The sequence below is a fragment of the Sphaeramia orbicularis genome, chromosome 18 (assembly GCF_902148855.1).
Source record: "Sphaeramia orbicularis chromosome 18, fSphaOr1.1, whole genome shotgun sequence".
Taxonomy (NCBI): Eukaryota; Metazoa; Chordata; class Actinopteri; order Kurtiformes; family Apogonidae; genus Sphaeramia; species Sphaeramia orbicularis.
The window spans coordinates 22,166,008-22,185,546 of NC_043974.1; the positions used below are offsets into that span (position 1 = coordinate 22,166,008).

The 19,539-nt window shown below is 35.1% G+C and overlaps 1 protein-coding gene across 1 annotated transcript in view; it reads right to left on the minus strand.

The window, feature by feature from the left end:
• fgf11a (fibroblast growth factor 11a) overlaps nucleotides 1–19,539 on the minus strand; it is a 215,435-nt gene that overhangs the window by 93,260 nt on the left and 102,636 nt on the right. The window contains exon 3 of the mRNA XM_030162516.1: nucleotides 8,718–8,828. Coding sequence (XP_030018376.1) covers nucleotides 8,718–8,828 — 111 coding nt within the window. The remainder of the gene's footprint in view (nucleotides 1–8,717; nucleotides 8,829–19,539) is intronic.

Below are 19,539 nucleotides of genomic sequence, written 5' to 3' on the forward strand. Positions count from 1 at the left end.
CTGCCCTGCCTTTAGTTTTATGGAAACACTTGGTAGCACGATCCTGATGTGAGTAATTCATTTCATTTTATTTATTCATTCCAATCTAAATGATCGGAAAGGAGCAGGATGAAGAAAACGTAGAATACCTGCCGCTTTCTTGAAACGTCTGCTTCCACCAGTTGCCGTTACAGCTATTACAGTAAACAGTTTACATCAGCGGTCCCCAACCTTTTTCGTACTACGGACCGGTTTCATGCATGAAAATTTTCCGCGGACCGGGTAGAGGTGCGGGGGTTCCAATAACAAAAACCTTTGTCAGTTCAGAGCATGTGATCTGCAAGGTTATTATCGTTAACGAAAACTAACGAAATGACAAAAACTAGAATTGTAAAAACATTTTCGTTAGCTGAAATAAATAAAAACTATAACTAAAAGAAAAAAACGATAACTGAAACTGTATTATGTGTTTACAAAACTAACTAAAACGTATAAAAATTATGGATGAAATTTCCTTTGTTTTCAACTTTGTCAATGTCGGACTGATATAAAATTGATTTATTTTAGGGATGGCATATAGGGATGGCCGATATTGGCATAAAAATGTAATATCGGTGAATATCGTTATTGGTTTTTTTGCCTATCATTAAAACCGATAAAATAATGCCTTGATTTCACCGGCATTTACTGATGCGTAAATGAAGCATTGTTTGTAGCTGAAAGAAATGTGCAGTTTTCAAAATTGTACAGTAGAGTTGCCACACTGTAATAGACTCATGGAGGGAGGGAGAGAAAATAAATAAATATGGCATTTTTTCCACAACTTAAGTTGAAGTATGTCTTCTTTGCACAGACAGTGTTTACATTTTGAAAGCCTTGTTGCATTTGAGAATGCATCCAATGGGGCATCACAATAAAATTAGGCATGATGTGTTAATTCCATGACAGGAGATATGTGATATTACCTAAAATTAGTTTAATATCCCACATATATCGGCAGCGGCATCGGTAGATATCGCAATTGGAAATTAAGCGTTGGACAACATCGGCATATCGGTTTTTGGCAAAAAAGCCAATATCGGACATCCCTAATTATGTTATATTTTTATATATGATATATTATTTTACTGGTTCGGCCCACTTCAGATCAAATTCAGCTGAGTGTAGCCCCTGAACTAAAATGAGTTTGACACCCCTGATTTAGATAGTAAGAGTTTGATCACTATTTTTGACTTGCAAACATTCATCTGAATCCTATTCCCTCAGTAGATTTCTCATCAATGCAAGAGGATTTTATGGACTTAAAGAAAAAAACATAAGATGACAGTGAAGTAACAAAAAAAAAAAAAAAAGAGACAATATTTATCTTTAATGCATGTGTCTGCAAACAGGAACAGTTGAACCGAGGCTCATTACACTGGTCAACAACAAATGTATTGTTTAAGTTTTTTGAGCTGATTTAGGATCATTTTGGTGTGCTGAATCCAAAAATCACATTCATTTTGCTCAATCTGGTCAACTTTCTGAACTATGCTACATATTGGCTTTTTAACATTTTTGCTTACATTTATGGGCATTTTCACATCATATGATACAAAATTCTTTCATATTTCTTGCAATAAACGAGTTCTGAAGATTTTACTTTTGCCAATTTATGGTTAATGTTTTTTTGTTTTTTTTTTATTTTTATTTAGAAACATTGAGAAAAGTTCAATATACATTTAAATTACACTGTGGTCACATAACAAGTATGTGACCGATGACCGAACTTTCCATTCTCAACATTTCAGATTTTCTTTTTTTTTTTTTTTTTTGTTAAACAAAACAATTGAACAATGAACAATGGATGCATTGTTACATAAAAAAAACATATACAAAAGACCGAGAGACTTTGACCTCCTCTCTCTCAAGAAAAATAAATAAGTAAATAAATAAAATAAGAAAAGTAGAATTAATTAATTACACAAAAAACAAAACAATTCCAGATACTTTGTCATTATATTGTCATTTCTTGTACATTTAGGGTTCCAACAGATTGTGTTTGGTAAGTGTAAACAAAAAATATCCACTTTGACCATAGATCTGAAAATTTGTTCATTTGTAATCGAAGGGAGAAGGTTAGTCTTTCCATCTGGTAAATTTCATTCACAATATCGACCCATTTTTCCAGACTAGGTGGTTCAGGTTGGAGCCAGTGCCTGGTCACAGCCTTTTTGCCAACAGTTATAGGTTAATGCTTTTTTTAATATTACAGGTGAATGAAATGGCTTTGACTAGAAGATCTTGCAAAAATAAGCCTGACGTATTCTGCGGTGAATACACCATTGTACCTAACAGGAATCAAGTATTTGTATTTGTATTTATTTATTTAGCACAATAAAAACAGTGTAGGGAGGGAATAAAGCCCAAAGCGCTTGTACAGAGTTCCACTCCCATCATCTACTATAAATAGAAAATAAAATGTACAAACATAAGAAAACAATAATTAAACAACAAATAACAGTATAGAAAACACTGGAAAAGTCAGGACAGGAGATGTTTTTTCAGTGAGTTATTGAAAAATGTAAATGACAATATAGACTTAAGTCACAAGTTTCATAAAGTGTGCTTGTGAAAATGATGTTTTTTCTCTTAAAACCTATTTTGGGTGAGAACTATATAAAAAATCAACTGATAAAGTCACAAAAATGTAATCAATTTTGTGAGAAGATCCAATTTTTCAAAATCAAATTAGCAAAAAAACCTGACCTGATTGAGAAAAACAGATGTCATTTTTGGATTTAGCGGTGCAAAATGGTCCTAATTCAGTTGAAAAAACCTAGACAACTTGCAAAAAACATTTTTTTGTAACCCAGTGTTACGGATCGAATGACGTCTGTGAATTAGTCCAAAAATACCAACGTGTAATCCTGCCTTTCTTGACGAAATTGCGACACAACATGCATTGGAAGATCCAGATTGAGTCACTGTAACGACTGTTAGATAAAAGCTATATGCTACACACAGAAGGTCAAACATAGAGTATGTTAATCTGTAATATCCCGAGTGTTAATCCCACCGTATACTGGATCTTATAAATCACAGACATAATGATAGTGAATAGACTCGGTGTTAAATTCCTGTCTGCTTTTGTGCATAAACACAAAAATCTCCCCCCTCCCCCCTCCTGCAGACTGATTATTTATATATGTATGCAGACCAGAACTTAAAGGTCAGAGCCACCATAAAATAAACAATTAAAAACATGTGTCTGACAAACTTAATCTGTGCCAGAAAGCTGGTGTGTTGGATTACATAACATGAACAAATCCCATTTAGCTGGCGCTCACCCAAAGCACCAACCACGCCAAGTGTGCATACATTTTCAGCCTGATTGATCAAACAGAAGTGTGAATCAAAGCAGAAAACGTGGCTGTGTTAATGTGCATTCAGATGCTTTCAGGGAACACAGGGAGTCCTTTAACCCATAAAGACCCATCACTACTTTTATGGTACTTCCCAAATGATTTTCCTCTATATTTAACCCATCATTTCTCCTTGGCTTTTGAAACCATGTGAGATGTTTGAATGTATTATTTTTATTCAGTTGTTTTATTTGGTATTGGTTTATTGTTCTTATTTGTTGTTGTTTTTAAATGTACAGCTTTTCACGTTTTTAATCTATTCCTGTATTTTATTCTTTTATTTAGGTTTTATCTATTCTTCTGCATTTTTATTTATTTATTTTTTATTTATTTTTTTTTTCTTTTATTTTAATCTATTCTTGTATTTTACTCTGTTATTTTGTTTTTATGTATTTTTCTGTACAGCACTTTGGTCCACTGTGGTTGTTTTAACGTGCTTTACAAATAAAGTTGGACTGAATTAGATTAACCTTCCTTAAGTGATTTATGACCTTTAATTGTAATATTGTCTCCTTTATTTAGCATTTTTTCGGTGAAAATCAGGTATTTTCCTATATTTAATTCACTGATCATGTAGATGTTTATAAAAGTTGAGGGTTATTATATCAGAAACAGAGAAAACTGAGGAAAAAGTGACTTTTTCAGTAAACTCTGTCATTAACTGAACATAAACTAAGTGTCTCCCAATCCTACAACATATGTACAAGGTCCTTAACAAGTTCAGATGTATGTTTGTATGTAATACTCTATGATATGTAATTTAATTTATTTCTACAGAGCCATATTGTATATGCCTACAGATATCTGGTGACAGCAACGGGTTCGGGAGGGTTAAGTGGGTTTTGTTTGATTTTCTCTCTTTTTTTGTGTGTGAATACCTGTTTGTATTATCATTGTTCTGTATTTTGAAAATTCGGTAAACATATCTAAACACAAACTGTGTCTCCATCCACTGTCAGTCGCTTTTCCATTGGACATCTGCCCAAAACTTTACCAAACTTTGCTAAATGTTGAAAAAACAGAAGTGTGCAATGTTATTTTTCCATTAAATTACAAATGTGATCTGTTTGTTATCATGTTGATTTACAGATATATTCATTATTATTACATATTACCCCTCTATCTCGTACTAAATTAAAAAATGATTGGGTTTCCTGGTGTATCCACACATACTGCGCCATGTTTCTTTTAAAATTCTTCTTCTTTGCTTGTTGTAACATCCGTCAACATCCGTTTTTTTTTTTTTTTATTCATGTGACTCTAGTTGCGGAAAAAGTCTTTCCATTGCAGGTTTGTGTGATATACCAATTTCGCTACACCCGAAAAACCACCTCTTGCCAGCGCAAAAACCTATAATCAAAAAACAAGAGTTTTGGCAAAATTATCGTTTTTCCATTAGGTCAATTTTTATGCGCAAGTTATATTTGAGGGTCAATGGAAAAGTAACTCCATGGGTTTTACTGGTGAATCAATGTTGTAGAACACAGGTGTCAAACATAAGGCCCGGGGGCCAAATCTGGCCCGTAGGATGAATTTGTGAAATGCAAAAATTACACTGAAGATATTAACAATTAATAGTGTAAAAATCATTTTAATTCAAGTTCCACATACAGAACAATTACATCTCAGTTGGGTCAGACCAGTAAAATATCATCATAATAACCTATAAATAATGAAAACTGCAGATTTTATCTTTGTTTTAGCATAAAAAAGTACAATTACATGAAAATGTTTATATCAACAAACTATCCTCTTAAAAAAAATGTGAATAACCTGAACAAATATGAATAACCAAAAATGTCTTAAGAGAAGTAAATGCAATTTTACTAATATTCTGCCTGTTATTAAATGTTTTGTGTATTTGGAATTGTAATGTAAGTTGTAATGCACATGCGTAAATGATAAACTGAGGCAGAATATTGTTGAAATTGCACTTGTTTAACTTAAGACATTTAAAGATGTTCTTGTTATTCAGATTTTTAAGGAAAACGTTGCAGCTGTGGATGTAAACATTATCATAATGTAATTTTACTTTTTTCACTGCTATTATTTCACTGGTCCGGCCCACTTGAGATCATACTGGGCTGAATATGGCCCCTGAACTAAAATGAGTTTGACACCCTTGTTGTAGAAGATGATGGTGTTTCCACGTTCACTACGAAGCCTCTAAACATCTGAAGAAAAAGATACATTATTGCTCAAAATATATCATTAACTGAACATAAAATAAGTGTCTTCATCCACTGTCATCAATCCAACTCCATGGGTTTTACTGGTGAATTAATGTTGTAGAAGATGACGGTGTTTCCATGGTAACTTCAGAGCTTCTGAACGTCCAAATGGGTCATATCTGATGACCATGAAAAGATGATAAACCGTATTTTACACCAATTATTTACAGGTATTGATAGGATTAGCGGATCAACAGGTACTAAACAGTTTATATCAGTAGATGCTTTAGGTCAGGGGTGTCAAACTCATTTTAGTTCAGGGGCCACATTCAGCTAAATTTGATCTGAAGTGGACCGGACCAATAAAATAATAACATAATAATATATAAATAATGTCAACTCCAAACTTTTCTCAATGTTTTACAGTGAAAAAAGTAAAATTACATGATGAAAATGTTTCCATCTACAAACTATCCTTTCAAATAATGTGAATAACATGAACAAACTGAAAAAAAAAAAAAAAATTTAACATTATTATGCTTTAGTTTATCATTTCAACATGTACATTATAACTTCCAGATCACAGTGGATCTACAGATACACAAAATATTTAGTAAAAGGTGGAATATTATTAAAATTGCACTTCTCTTAAGACATTTCAGGTTGTATTTACATTTACAAAGAGAAAAATTTGAGTTGTGAATATTTATAGGTTATTATGAGATTGAATTGGTCTGAATGTGGAACCTGAACTAAAAGGATTGTCAATATTAGGCCTGTAACAGTACACAAAATTTTCGGTTTGGTACGTTTTCGGCTTTGAAAGCCATGTTTCATTTTTTTTTGGTTTGGTACGGGAAGAAAGAAAACCCCTCAAAATGTCTTTAATACATTATGAATCTTTTAAACATTTTTCCCCCAATTTTTGGACACAACAGAATATAGAAAAACAGGGATATAATTCTGCTGCTATAAATCAAATACAAAATAAAATAAATTATTAATATTACTAAATATATTTTAAACGTTAGTATTGCACTTTTCTCTGACAGGTAGTTTTGAACAAACAACAAAAATCAAATCACAGTTCTGTCAGTTCACATTCTGCATAAAAATAACAAAAGAAGTCCACATGAAGTGCAACATTAACAAGAGGACAAACTGGTATTCTGTTTAAACAAACTGAAGAGCAACACTGACAACAAAAAATTAACCAAATTATTTATTTTAGGACAGAGAACAAACTGTTTAGGACACTTTGTGTACGTGTGCACGCGCAGGGTCCGATTTGTCTTTTTTTTTTTGTTCGGAGCCGGGGTGGGGGGGTCCATAACTAACGTAACTAACGCTGGTGTGAAACGAAAGTGAAACTTTATATACTTTCAACGTCCACCTCCTGGATTCTATTCCTCTATTATACAGCGTATGGGAGAGAGAGAGACAGACAGACAGACAGACAGACAGAGCTAGTGTCAGTGTTTTAGAACTACCGTAGTTCCTAGGGGCCAAACAACGTCCGTCTTATCTCTTTCCTCGTTGTCTTTCACCGGGACCTGAACTGATCCAAACTGGACTGTAATAATGGTGGAGGGTCTTCAGTCTCTTCCTTCCAGGTTCACATCATATTTGTTGTTTTTTTTTACCTTATAACAGCTGCTATTTCGTGTCAATGTGTGCGTCCTTTAATATGTCCGTGTGGAACTTGCGCGGATTTAAAGTTCCGCATCAAACGTCTTTTGTTCCTTTTTCTTTTCCTCAACATACACTGTAACAAATTACTGTAAAAAACAGTAAATTTTGTACAGTATCATGCTGTTATTTGTAAATACAGTATAATGCTGTAAATAATGAGGTCTTTAAGGTGCAAATTTAAAACAGTAAGCTACTGCAAAATTTGACAGTATTCTACAGTATTTTCTTCAGTTCCTCCACTGCTGTCCGCCCAGAACTGGTCTGAACAAAGTCATCTGGCATCAAGTCCCACCAGCTCATTTAGAAAAGATTCAACCCAACGAATGTTAACTATAGACTGGCTGCATCAAAGGTAAGTGGTTCTTTTTTGAAGCAGAAGGATAAAATAAAAAGAGAAAATAACAGAGGATGACTATTTTCACCTGGACTTAACCCCATACAGCACCGGAGCAGAGGTCACCTGATGCTTCTACCAACACTGCAGAACTCCATCCTGCTCCAGCTGTTCATTTATCAGGTAACTGTGATTTTATCAACGTAACTGTGGCATTTTGGGTTCATTAAACATTAAATTGTCTCCATAAACTGCGTTCACACCGGACGCAACTTGCACAGTATAACATGCGTGATAATAATGCACATTTCGGGGTGTTAGCCGTATGTAGCAAACATGCAGCTAATTTAAGTTGAAGCATACTTACTAGCTGCGAAGTGGACACTGTTAAACTAAACAGCGTGTCAATTTACATGGTTATATATAATAATGTTATCTCTTGTTTGAGCTTTTTCTAGCAATGTTCATGATTTTGTATTTTAAAATGTAACTTGAAATGTTAAAATCCTAGCTTTTTGCTGTGTTATATCGTAAATATTACATTAAATACATTTTACTGTAACATATTGTTTCTTGGAATACGGTAGTTACTGTAAAATGCAGCATCTGTGGCTAACAGCATTTTACTGTAAAAGGTACATTATGTACAGCCCAGTACTGTAATACTTTTTACAGTAAGAAACTGTAGTTGTAGATTACAGTAGAGATACTGTAGAATAACAGTAGCATGCTGGCAACTCTAGCTACCAGTGTTTTACTGTTATTTAACGGTAAAATTTGTTACAGTGTACTGTGCCGTTTCGGTACAGCTGTGTACCAAACCGAACAGGTGTGTACTGAAACGGTTCGGTTCGGTACGTGTACCGTTACAGGCCTAGTTAATATCTTAGTGTAATTCTTGCATTTCACAAATTCATCCCAGGGGCCGGACCGGACCCTTTGGCGGGCTGGATTTGGCCCCCGGGCCGCATGTTTGACACCTGTGCTTTAGGTCGATGGTGGATGTTTGGGTCTTTATGGGTTAATGTCCTTACATATAAAAACAGGGGAGTCCCAGAGGTGTCAGTACACCGGCTGAACTACACACCTTCAACAGACGAACAACGTACTGCATATGTGCGTGTTTGAGTCACTTACAGAAGGAGCTGCTTTCGTCCTTTGTGCCTTCCATGGTGCCATCCGGCAGCATCTGGAGGTAGAAGCCGTGTCTGCAGTAGAGCCGCGTGACGATGCCCTTCAGCTGGGGCTCTGCAGAGCACACACGGGGTTAAACACACGTTAGCATAGAGCAACGCACGCCATACCAACACACATACCTACCGATGAATGCGCACACTGACTAAACAACAGGCAAGTCTTGGTATTTACACTGCGAAATAGTCAAACAGTGAAGTGTGTGTGTGCGCTGACATGTGTGTATGTGTGTGTGACTGTGGCCTTCTGCAGGATTAATGGGACCTCAGTGTCTTCGAAAAAGAAGCATCTTTCACGGACAGGTTGAAGCCACGGAGGCCACCTGTTCATTTTGTTTGCGCGTGTGTGTGAGTAAGCGTGTAGGCAGTTTGTGTAGCGACAGTCCGTTGTCAAATACTTAAAAACTTCGAAACACAAAATGCTTGTTGGTAGCAAAAACTGAAAGCAACACACAAAAGAAAAACTTGAGCATCGTGCTCAAAGTTTAATGAACCATCTCCGGTTGTTTGTTTACCCTGCTCTCAAATACCAACTGGCGTCATTTACTCAGTGCACTCTAAGGCATCAGAATATTTGTTTCAGTGGGCCAATCAGACATTTTAATCTGACGCCGCCTCAGAGATAAGTCGACGTGTCTTCCTCTAGCCTCGTGTTTGTGTTGTTTCATTTTTTTTTTTTTTTTTTTTTTCAGCTCATACTCATACACGCATGACTGAGGGGGCCCTTTCGCTTTTCCGAAGTGCTGAGGGAGACTAAATAGTGGATCAGAAGGAATGTCAGAATGCTGAAGTGTTTCCACAATCAAGTTTTAATGAGACGCATCAAATATGGATGAGGACAGTGAAGTACGGGGGCAGCTGGCAGTTGGCCTTCGGTCGACAGCAGGGTTGTACATGAGAGACGCACGGCCAAATACAACAATCCAAGCATTTGCACTTAATGGCAAGGCATCCTCTGCTGTATTTACCAAAAAAAAAAAAAACAAAACAAAAAAAAAACAGTGTCAAGTACAACAATCCAAGCATTTATGCATCTATATTTTACATCAAATGTAATAATTCTGGTCATTTTTAATATATATATGTATTTTTTTTTATTTTGTTATTTCACTGATTTATTATAGTTTGGTATATGTTATTGCTCATTTTTTACTTATTTGTCTCTTTCTTTTTGACCAAAAATACAATCTGTTCCTAAATTGTGAAATAATTCTGCAAAAACCCTCATAAGTTAATGGCAAGGAATTCTCCACTTAGTAAAAAAAAAAAGAAAAAAAAAAAAAAAAAACTGTATAAAATACAACAATCTTAGGATTTACACTTAATAGCAAGGCATCCTCTGCAGTATTTACAAAAACAAAACAAAAAACAGTATAAAATACAACAATCCACAGATTTATGCATCTATATTTTACATCAAATATAATAATTCTGGTCATTTTTAACATACTTTTTTTTTTTTTTTAATTTTGTTATTTCACTGATTTATTATAGTTTGGTATATGTTATTGCTTATTTTATTTATTTGTCTCTTTCTTTATGACCAAAAATACAATCTGTTCCTAAATTGCGAAATAATTCTGCAAAAACCCTCATAAGTTAATGGCAAGGAATTCTCCACTGTATTAAAAAAAAAGAAAAAAAATGTATAAAATACAACAATCTTAGCATTTACACTTAATAGGAAGGCATCCTATGCAGTATTTACAAAAAAAAAAAAAAAAAAAAACAGTATAAAATACAACAATCCAAGCATTTATGCATATATATTTTACACCAAATGTAATAATTCTGGTCATTTAAATTTTTTTTTTTTTTTTTGTTATTTCATTGATTTATTATAGTTTGGTATATGTTATTGCTTATTTTATTTATTTGTCTTTTTCTTTATGACCAAAAATACAATCTGTTCCTAAATTGAGAAATAATTCTGCAAAAACCCTCATAAGTTAATGGCAAGGAATTCTCCACTGTATTAAAAAAAAAGGAAAAAAAAAAAAAAAAAAAGAAAAAAAAACTGTATAAAATACAACAATCTTAGCATTTACACTTAATAGCAAGGCATCCTCTGCAGTAGTTACAAAAACAATACAAAAAACAGTATAAACTACAACAATCCAAGCATTTATGCATCTATATTTTACATCAAATGTAATAATTCTGGTCATTTTTAATATATTTTTTGTGTTATTTCACTGATTTATTATAGTTAGGTATATTTTATTGCTTATTGTCTTATTCTTTACAACCAAAAATGCAATCTGTTCCTAAATTGTGAAATAATTCTGCAAAAACTCTCATAAGTTAATGGCAAGGTATCCTCCAATGTATAAAAAAAAAAAGGAAAAAAAAAAACCTGTATAAAATACAACAATCCTGGAATTTACACTTAATGGTAAAGCATCTTCTGCTGTATTAAAAAACAAACAAAAAAAAAGACATGTAAAATACAACAATCCAAGCATTCATGCATCCATATTTTACATCAAATGTAATAATTCTGGTCATTTTTAATATAATTTTTTTTGTTGTTATTTCACTGATTTATTACAGTTAGGTATATCTTATTGCTTATTTTCTTATTCTTTTCAACTAAAAATATAATATGTTCCTACATTGTGAAATAATTCTGCAAAATCCGCCATAACTTAATGGTAAGGCATCCTACACTGTATAAAAAAAAAAAAAAAACAGAAAAAAAAACAGTATAAAATACAACAATCCTAGCATTTACACATCTATATTTTACATCAAATGCAATAATTCTGGTCATTTTTAATACATGTTTTTTTTTTTTTTTTAATTCCACAGATCTATAATAGTTTGGTATATTTTATTGCTTATTTTAGTTACTACCTACGCCAAGAGGTATTGTGATCACTGCTTTGTGTGTTTGTTTGTTTGTTAGCAAGACAACTCAAAAAGTTATAAACGGATTTGGACAAAAATTTCAGGAAATGTTGATACTGCCACGAGGGACAAATGATTACATTTTGGTGGTGGGGTGGGGGGGCACTGATCTGCCTTGGCGGAGGTCTGTGCTCTCTGAGGGCTTTGCATCACATTTAATAATTCTGGTCATTTTTAATATAATTTTTTTTTTTTTTTTTTTAATTTTTGGTGTTATTTCAATAATTTATTATAGTTTGGTATATTTTATTGCTTATTCTATTTACTTGTCTTGTTCTTTACAACCAAAAACACAATCTTTTCCTAAATTATGAAATAATTCAGCAAAAAACATCATAAGCAAGGCATCCTCCACTGTATTTAAAAAAAAAAAAAAAACTCAGTATAAAATACCACAACACAACACATTACCACTTTGCTTGTTGCCTTTTGCTGTAAAACCAGAAACTCTGTCGAATTTTCAAAATATTACGATTTTAATTTCATAAAAGTACAACTTTATTCTCATTAAATAATGAGTTTATTCTCGAAATGTAATGACTTTATTCTCGTTAAATAATAACTTTATTCTCAAAATATAATGACTTTATTCTGGTAGTGACAAGTGTTTTTATTTTCTTACGTGGCCCTAATACACCGTCGTACATATGCAAGCCTTCATCACGGACACAATTAAGCCGCGACATATGTGAATTAGTCGTAAAATACAAGTGTAATCGCTCTTTGATGCCAGCGTGATACTGCGTGTTTTGCTGCCGTTCCAGATTGAGTCACTGTAACTACTGTAAAATAAAAACTCATCCATCCCTTTCTGGCTGACTGTACACAGAAGGTCAAACATGGAGTGTGTTAATCTGTAATATCCTGAGCGTTAATCCCAAATGAAGCCCCAGACCACACACCAGGCCATATGCTGCTCAACACATACAGTATGACGCTGATGCTGACCTTTAGCATGGCTCCACCTCTGCACAGTACTGTTTGGTAACAACAACATAATCCAAAAAAATCCAAAAGAAACACTGTTTGGACATAAGAGCATACAGACGTACTGCCGCTACTCAATCACACCGAAGGCTAAAAGCGGCTGAAATCACCTTGAGTACAACATTAGTTCAAGCGAGCGCTAAAACACACACACACAAGTCACAACTGAGCCTTGTACCTTTTCATCGGCAAGGCTAAACTTATGTACAATTACATTTTATCGCTACAGTATCAGACTACAGAGGTGAAGGTTCCTCTAATATTTTGGGCCTTCTGCTAACAGTTAGCATTTAGCATTTTAGTTCAACAGCTTGGAAAGCAAATCTGCACATTGTAATGAACATAAACTGAGGCATGACACTGTTAAAACTCACCGATTTTTTTAAAGAAATTTTGTTTGTTCATTGCAGTTTGTTGATGGTTGTTCAGAATATTCAAGGATTTGCACTAAAAACAAAAAAAAATATTTGGATTTGTCATGATTAATAAGTTATTATACAATAAGCTTGAGATCATATTGGGCTGTATGTGTCTCGTGGATGATAACTAACGGATAAATCACTTTTTTTTTTCTCCACAAATATTTTTATTCAAATTTTGAATAAAACAGAGGCAAACAATCCTCACACCTAACAAGAGGATAAAACAAATACCAGTGCTACACGGTTTAAACCAGGTAATCCACACATGGTAGAGCATATTATGCACATGAGGGCATTAACAGAAAAGCTGGTTTGTTGATGCACTGACGTCTGTGACACAAGTAGAGATGGGAAACGAGAACCAGTTCTTTTTGAGAACTGGTTCCCAGTAGCTCAATTCCTTGGAATCGTTTGCTGGCCTGCTTAACGAGTCCGCTTATCGATTCCGCCTTCATTGCGCATACGTGATGACGTCACACGCAGGCTGCATTAGGGATGGGAATCGAGAACCGGTTCTTTTTTGAGAAGTAGCTTGATTCCTTGGAATCATTTGCCTGCCTGCTTAATGATTCTGCTTATCGATTCCACCTTCGTTGTGCATGCGCGATGATGTCACATGTACGCTGCATTGTTTTGGTCAGAACGTAGCTAACATGGTGCTGAGGCAGAAACGACCTAAAAAGACGACACCAGGTCCACCTACTTGTAACACTGTCAAAGCTTCCATGTCTTCAAAAGGGTGGAATCCCTCCAATATCCTCAAACATTTGTCCACAGCATATGAATCATTTACAGGAATGTCACGTATTTGATACTCAGCGGCGCTTGTAAATGTAGCGGCAAAGGGAACGCCGGGCCGGTTCCAGTTCCAGTGTGGGCAACAAACGTTGTAACTCCTCAAATATATGTTTCCGAAGGTAAGAAGGGAAAGGAAATGAGGTGCACAACAACGGGAGACAAGCCGAGCCGAGTCAAACCGGTTCCACGTAGTAGAAATGCGGCAATAGAGGAATTAGGAAAGAGTCTGTAGTTTCACTTTCACTGTACACCCCCCCCCCGCGTTGTCTGTTATTACTATTTGTACATACTGTATATGTTATATTTTCTGTGCAGAGATGGAAATATAAAAGACAGTTAATGCAAACACACCCGTTTGTACTCTTTTATTCCCTCACCCAATGAGAATTGATTAGGAATCAGATCGATAAGCAAAATCGATAATGGAATCGGAATCGTTAAATTCTTAACGATTCCCATCCCTAGGCTGCATTGTTTTGGTCAGAACGTAGCCAACATGTCATTGAGGCAGAAACGGTGCAAAAAGACGACACCAGGTCCACTTGTAACACTTGCAAAGCTTCCATTTCTTCAAACCTGTGGAATCCTTCCAATATGTTCAAACATTTGTGCACAGCATGTGATTCTTTTACAGGAATGTCACGTATTTGACACTCTACATAGCGACGCTTGTGAATCTAGCGCAGAGCAAACACCAGGCCGTCATCCAGGCCCAGTTCCTGTGCAGGCAACAAACGTCCTGTCCCCTCAAATAAAAGTTTCCGAAGGCAGGGAAAAACAAATGAGAAGCACAACAACTGGAGACAGAGGAATTAGTGAGTCCAAACCGAGCCCGGTGTCATCTGTTATTATTACACTGGGTTACAAAAAAATGTTTTTTGCAAGTTGTGTAGGTTTTTTCCACTGAATTAGGACCATGTTGCACCGCTAAATCCAAAAATGACATCTGTTTTTCTCAATCAAGTCAGGTTTTTTTGCTAATTTGATTTTGAAAAATTTGATCTTCTCACAAAATTGATTACATTTTTGTGACTTTATCAGTTGATTTTTTATATAGTTCTCACCCAAAATAGGTTTTAAGAGAAAAAAAATCATTTTCTAACAGGATTCCTGTTAGGTACAATGGTGTATTCACCGCAGATGTAGCAGAATACGTCAGGCTTATTTTTGCAAGATCTTCTAGTCGAAGCCATTTCATTCACCTGTAATATTAAAAAAAACATTAATCATAAATTGGCAAAAGTAAAATCTTCAGAACTCGTTTATTGCAAGAAATATGAAAGAATTTTGTATCATATGATGTGAAAATGCCCATAAATGTAAGCAAAAATGTTAAAAAGCCAATATGTAGCATAGTTCAGAAAGTTGACCTGATTGAGCAAAATGAATGTGATTTTTGGATTCAGCACACCAAAATGATCCTAAATCAGCTCAAAAAACTTAAACAATAAATTTGTTGTTGACCAGTGTTATTTGTGCATACTGTTTATCAATGGCCAGAATACAAAACCTCCTATCTGAAAAAATCACTTTTTTCAGGAAACAAAAAAAATCGTTTAGTTCTATTATAGTATGGTCTTTGTTAAAGATATCCAAGCATATTCTACTGTTCTCAGGCTCTCTTTCTATATTATGTGTTAACAACACATACTAGGTATTTATGCCTCCCAAAGTGCAGTCCATGTAATGTGAAAACTCAAAATCTAAAAATCTGCACATAGGAGGTTTTGTTTTTTGGCCATCGATATGTTATATTTTCTGTGCAGGGATGAAAATATAACAGTTAATACAAACACACACGTTTGTACTCTTTTATTCCCTCGCCCAATGAGAGTCAATGAGAGAATCGATAAGGAATTGGATCGATAAGCAAAATCAAGAATGGAATTGGAATCTTTAAATTCTTATTGATTCCCATCCCTCGTCACAAGTCGACGTTACTTTGGAGGAGTTGACTAGTCGTGTGTTATTATTATTATTATTATTATTATTATTATTATTATTATTACACGCAAGCCTTCATTCAGCACATGTCGATATTCTCATTTTTCTGCATGAAAACATGGAGCGTAAGGTAGTGATGCGCAGATCAGCGAACCTGGGTCGGGTTGGTGTGGGTCCAAAAAATGTCACTTTATTTGCATTATTATTCGGGTCAAATAATTCCACAAAAGGTTGAAAAAAAAAAAAGACCTGTTAAATGAAATAGTCACCCAGTGAAAGGATAATTGTAATATTTCTCAAACCTTAAATAAACAGGTTTGCGTCTATACTATATCATATCCTTCAGCACAACAATAAGCAGTTGTGTTCATGCATGAGAAGGATGTGTGCACGTAATCCCTCAGACATTCAACGCCAATTATAGAATGACCTTAATAAAGGGGGGGGATTAATTTGACTTATTAAGAATTTCAGCCATTACAGTCACCCTGAACCCTCCTGACACCCAGAGTCAGATGACAACTGGGCAATAGTGTTATTTTTATCCCCATTACAATCCATTTCTTAAGGTGTGAGTGTGTATGCGTGTGTGTGATGGACATCTAAAACTTGGCTGTAAGAGTGAAGTGCGACGGTTGTTCTGCCAAAGACAATGTCACACCCACACAAGCCAAAGAACTGGACAGAAATTCATCTCCCATGTCTACTCATCTTCTACATTATTTCAGTTCAGGGGCCACATTCAGCTAAATTTGATCTGAAGTGGGCCGAACCAGTAAAATAATAACATAATAATATATAAATAATGTCAACTCCATGTTTAAGAGCGAAAAAAATTTAAATTATGAAAAGGTTTACATCTATAAACTATCCTTTCAAACAATGTGAATAACATGAACAAACTGAAAAAATAAGTATAATTTTAACAATATTATGCCTCAGTTTATCATTTACACATGTATATTATAACTTACAGATTACAGTGGGTCTACAAATACACAGGGCTGTAAGCACCGAATTCTGGGCCCATACATAAAAAGTCCTGATGGGCCCCCCGCAACCCCCCCGACACACACACACACACACACACACACACACATGTCCACCCATCTGCCGAGGGCCTTACCCACCAACACAATGGCTATATCACTGGGCTAACATTATGATTTAACCATAATTCGCAAGTCTGCTTAAGCTACTGTAGAAGAAAACGCAACCATGCAAGACTGTATTTACCCATTATATTTCCTGAGTGAACAAGAATGGGCCAAATTTTTCAATAGCCTATAATAATATGTCATAAAAGGTAATCAAACAAAACATGACTTAGGGCTGCTCGATTATAGAAAAAAAAATAATCACGATTATTTTAGCAATAATTGAAATCACGATTATTAAAAACGATTATTTGTTAACCTTAAAGTTGTTTATTTTTTTCTTGCAAAACAATGTAAAATATACTCTTTAAACATAAATAAAGCTTTTAACCACTAAAACAAAGTATGTTCACTTTTGTACGAAACAAAAACATCTTTGAATGCAAATAAGTGTACTGTAAATTCAAGTATGTTTCCTTCTGTAAATAAATAGTGCACTGGAATTAAACTGTTATAGACTTGCCATAGAACTCTAGCACAAAAAAAAAAAACTCACGTAAAGTGCAAATTATAAATTCGAGTATGTTCAATGTAGTATGAAACATAGTAAATTCAGTGGCGTGCCGTGAGGTTTCAGTTCAGGCCTTCTGTACACATCAGCCATCTAGAAAACGCACGTTAGGGTTATACGGGGTAAGTTAATACGGGAGTTGCAGCGTAAAGAGATTCGGAGACTGAAGATTGCATTGCGGATGAAGTTGTTTTTATGTGTTTTAGTTTTTCATAAGATTACGATAAAGGTGGCGGTGGTTAAACTTTAGATGGTTAAAAAGGTTTGTTGTGTTACCGGTCGGTGTGGACACAAATACAAAACACTTTTTGCACGTGATGTGTTTTTGCTCTTCGTCTTCTTCATCAAACCCAAAGTGATTCCATACAATTGAATTGGACTTGCCTTTTTTGTTTACCAAGCACTTGTGCTGTGATTCTCCTGCCATTTTTCCAGACCGCTAGGTACAACTTTCCTCTTGGGGTGGACCTGCCGGCTAGCTGGCAGCTGTAGCTTAGAGGGGGGCGGGGCAGAGCAGCTCATGGTAGCTTGCATGCGCGTGAATTAAATCAACTCAAAATTAATAATCGTTTTTTCTCGATTACATAATTTTTGTAATCGTTGCGTGTAATAATCGAAATCGTAATAGAATTTCGATTAATTGCACAGCCCTAACATGACTCAATAGTCATTTTCCTGTAAAGATACAAAAAAAGGCAAAAACAAACAGATTTGAACAAGTATTCCAAAAATAAAAAATAGCACAATTCTATTCATTCCAGTTTACTCAACAGAAAATGCCCACTGACGGGTCTTCTTGCTGGCAAAATCCCTGATGAGGTCTTTAAAGTCCAATGCTCTTGCTAATGTGCTTTCAGCCTAACGAGCAAGGTGCGTTTCTCAAAGTCCGTGTGGAGTGAACCATTTTGCGCTTTTCTCAAGGGGTGTTCACAGAGTACTGACAGCAGTCTTTACTTTTTTGGAATACAATAATATACCAATTTACAAAATCTAATGCGTGAAGCTTGCATATAGGTCGATATTTATCATGTAATTTAGTTGAGCAACAGGAAAAAAAAATACTTAAAAAAAAAAAAAAAATCTTAACTTCCCATGGGCCCCCCTCTCCTTTGGGCCCCTCCCATAACTGATCAACGGCCATGCAAATACATAAAAACATTTACTAACAGGCAGAATATTGTTAAAATTGCACTTACTTCTCTTAAGACATTTCAGGTTGTTCATATTTGTTCAGGTTATTCACATTTTTTGCAAAATTATACTTTGTTTTAGTGTAAATACATGAAAATATTTACATTTACAAAGAGAAAAATTTGGAGTTGTCATTATTTCTATGTTATTATGATAGTATTTTATGGTCCTGCCCACTTGAGATTGAATTGGTCTGAATGTGGAACCTGAACTAAAAGGATTGCTCATATTTTAGTGTAATTTTTGCATTTCACAAACTCATCCCAAGGGCCGGACTGGACCCTTCGGCGGGCCGGATTTAGCCCCCGGGCCGCATGTTTGACACCTGTGTTCTGCAATCTGCCTATTGCTACTTTGTCTTTTTTCTCCCATTTCACACTCCTCCCAAAATACACATCCAATCAACAGAGAAGCCATGACTTTTGCACTTTTTAAAAAAAGGCAAGAAGAGGGAGGTAAAAGAGGGGTGAAGGAGGGGGGGTGTTTAAGCAGAGCATCAATAAAATGTCACTTAACAGCTACAGAGACGGCTGAATGACTGACAGGTGAGAGAGAGGGATGTGAGAGGGAGACAGGATGGAGCTTTAGGGATGAGAGAGGGAGGAAAGGAAGGAGGAAGAGGAGAGTAAATCTCACTTGTATGTGTTTCCCACAGGTTGTCACTTCACAGCAGCACTGAGGTTCACTGACAATGTGTTATTGATGTTTCATTTAGCTAGCACGGTAATTCATATCTTTTTCTTTTTTTTTTTCCCAGGCACTAAAGTCTGTCAGAGGACTTAAAGCTGATGTCAATGCGACAATAGCTGATGATTATACTTCCATCTGTTTGTCGGGATGTCATCT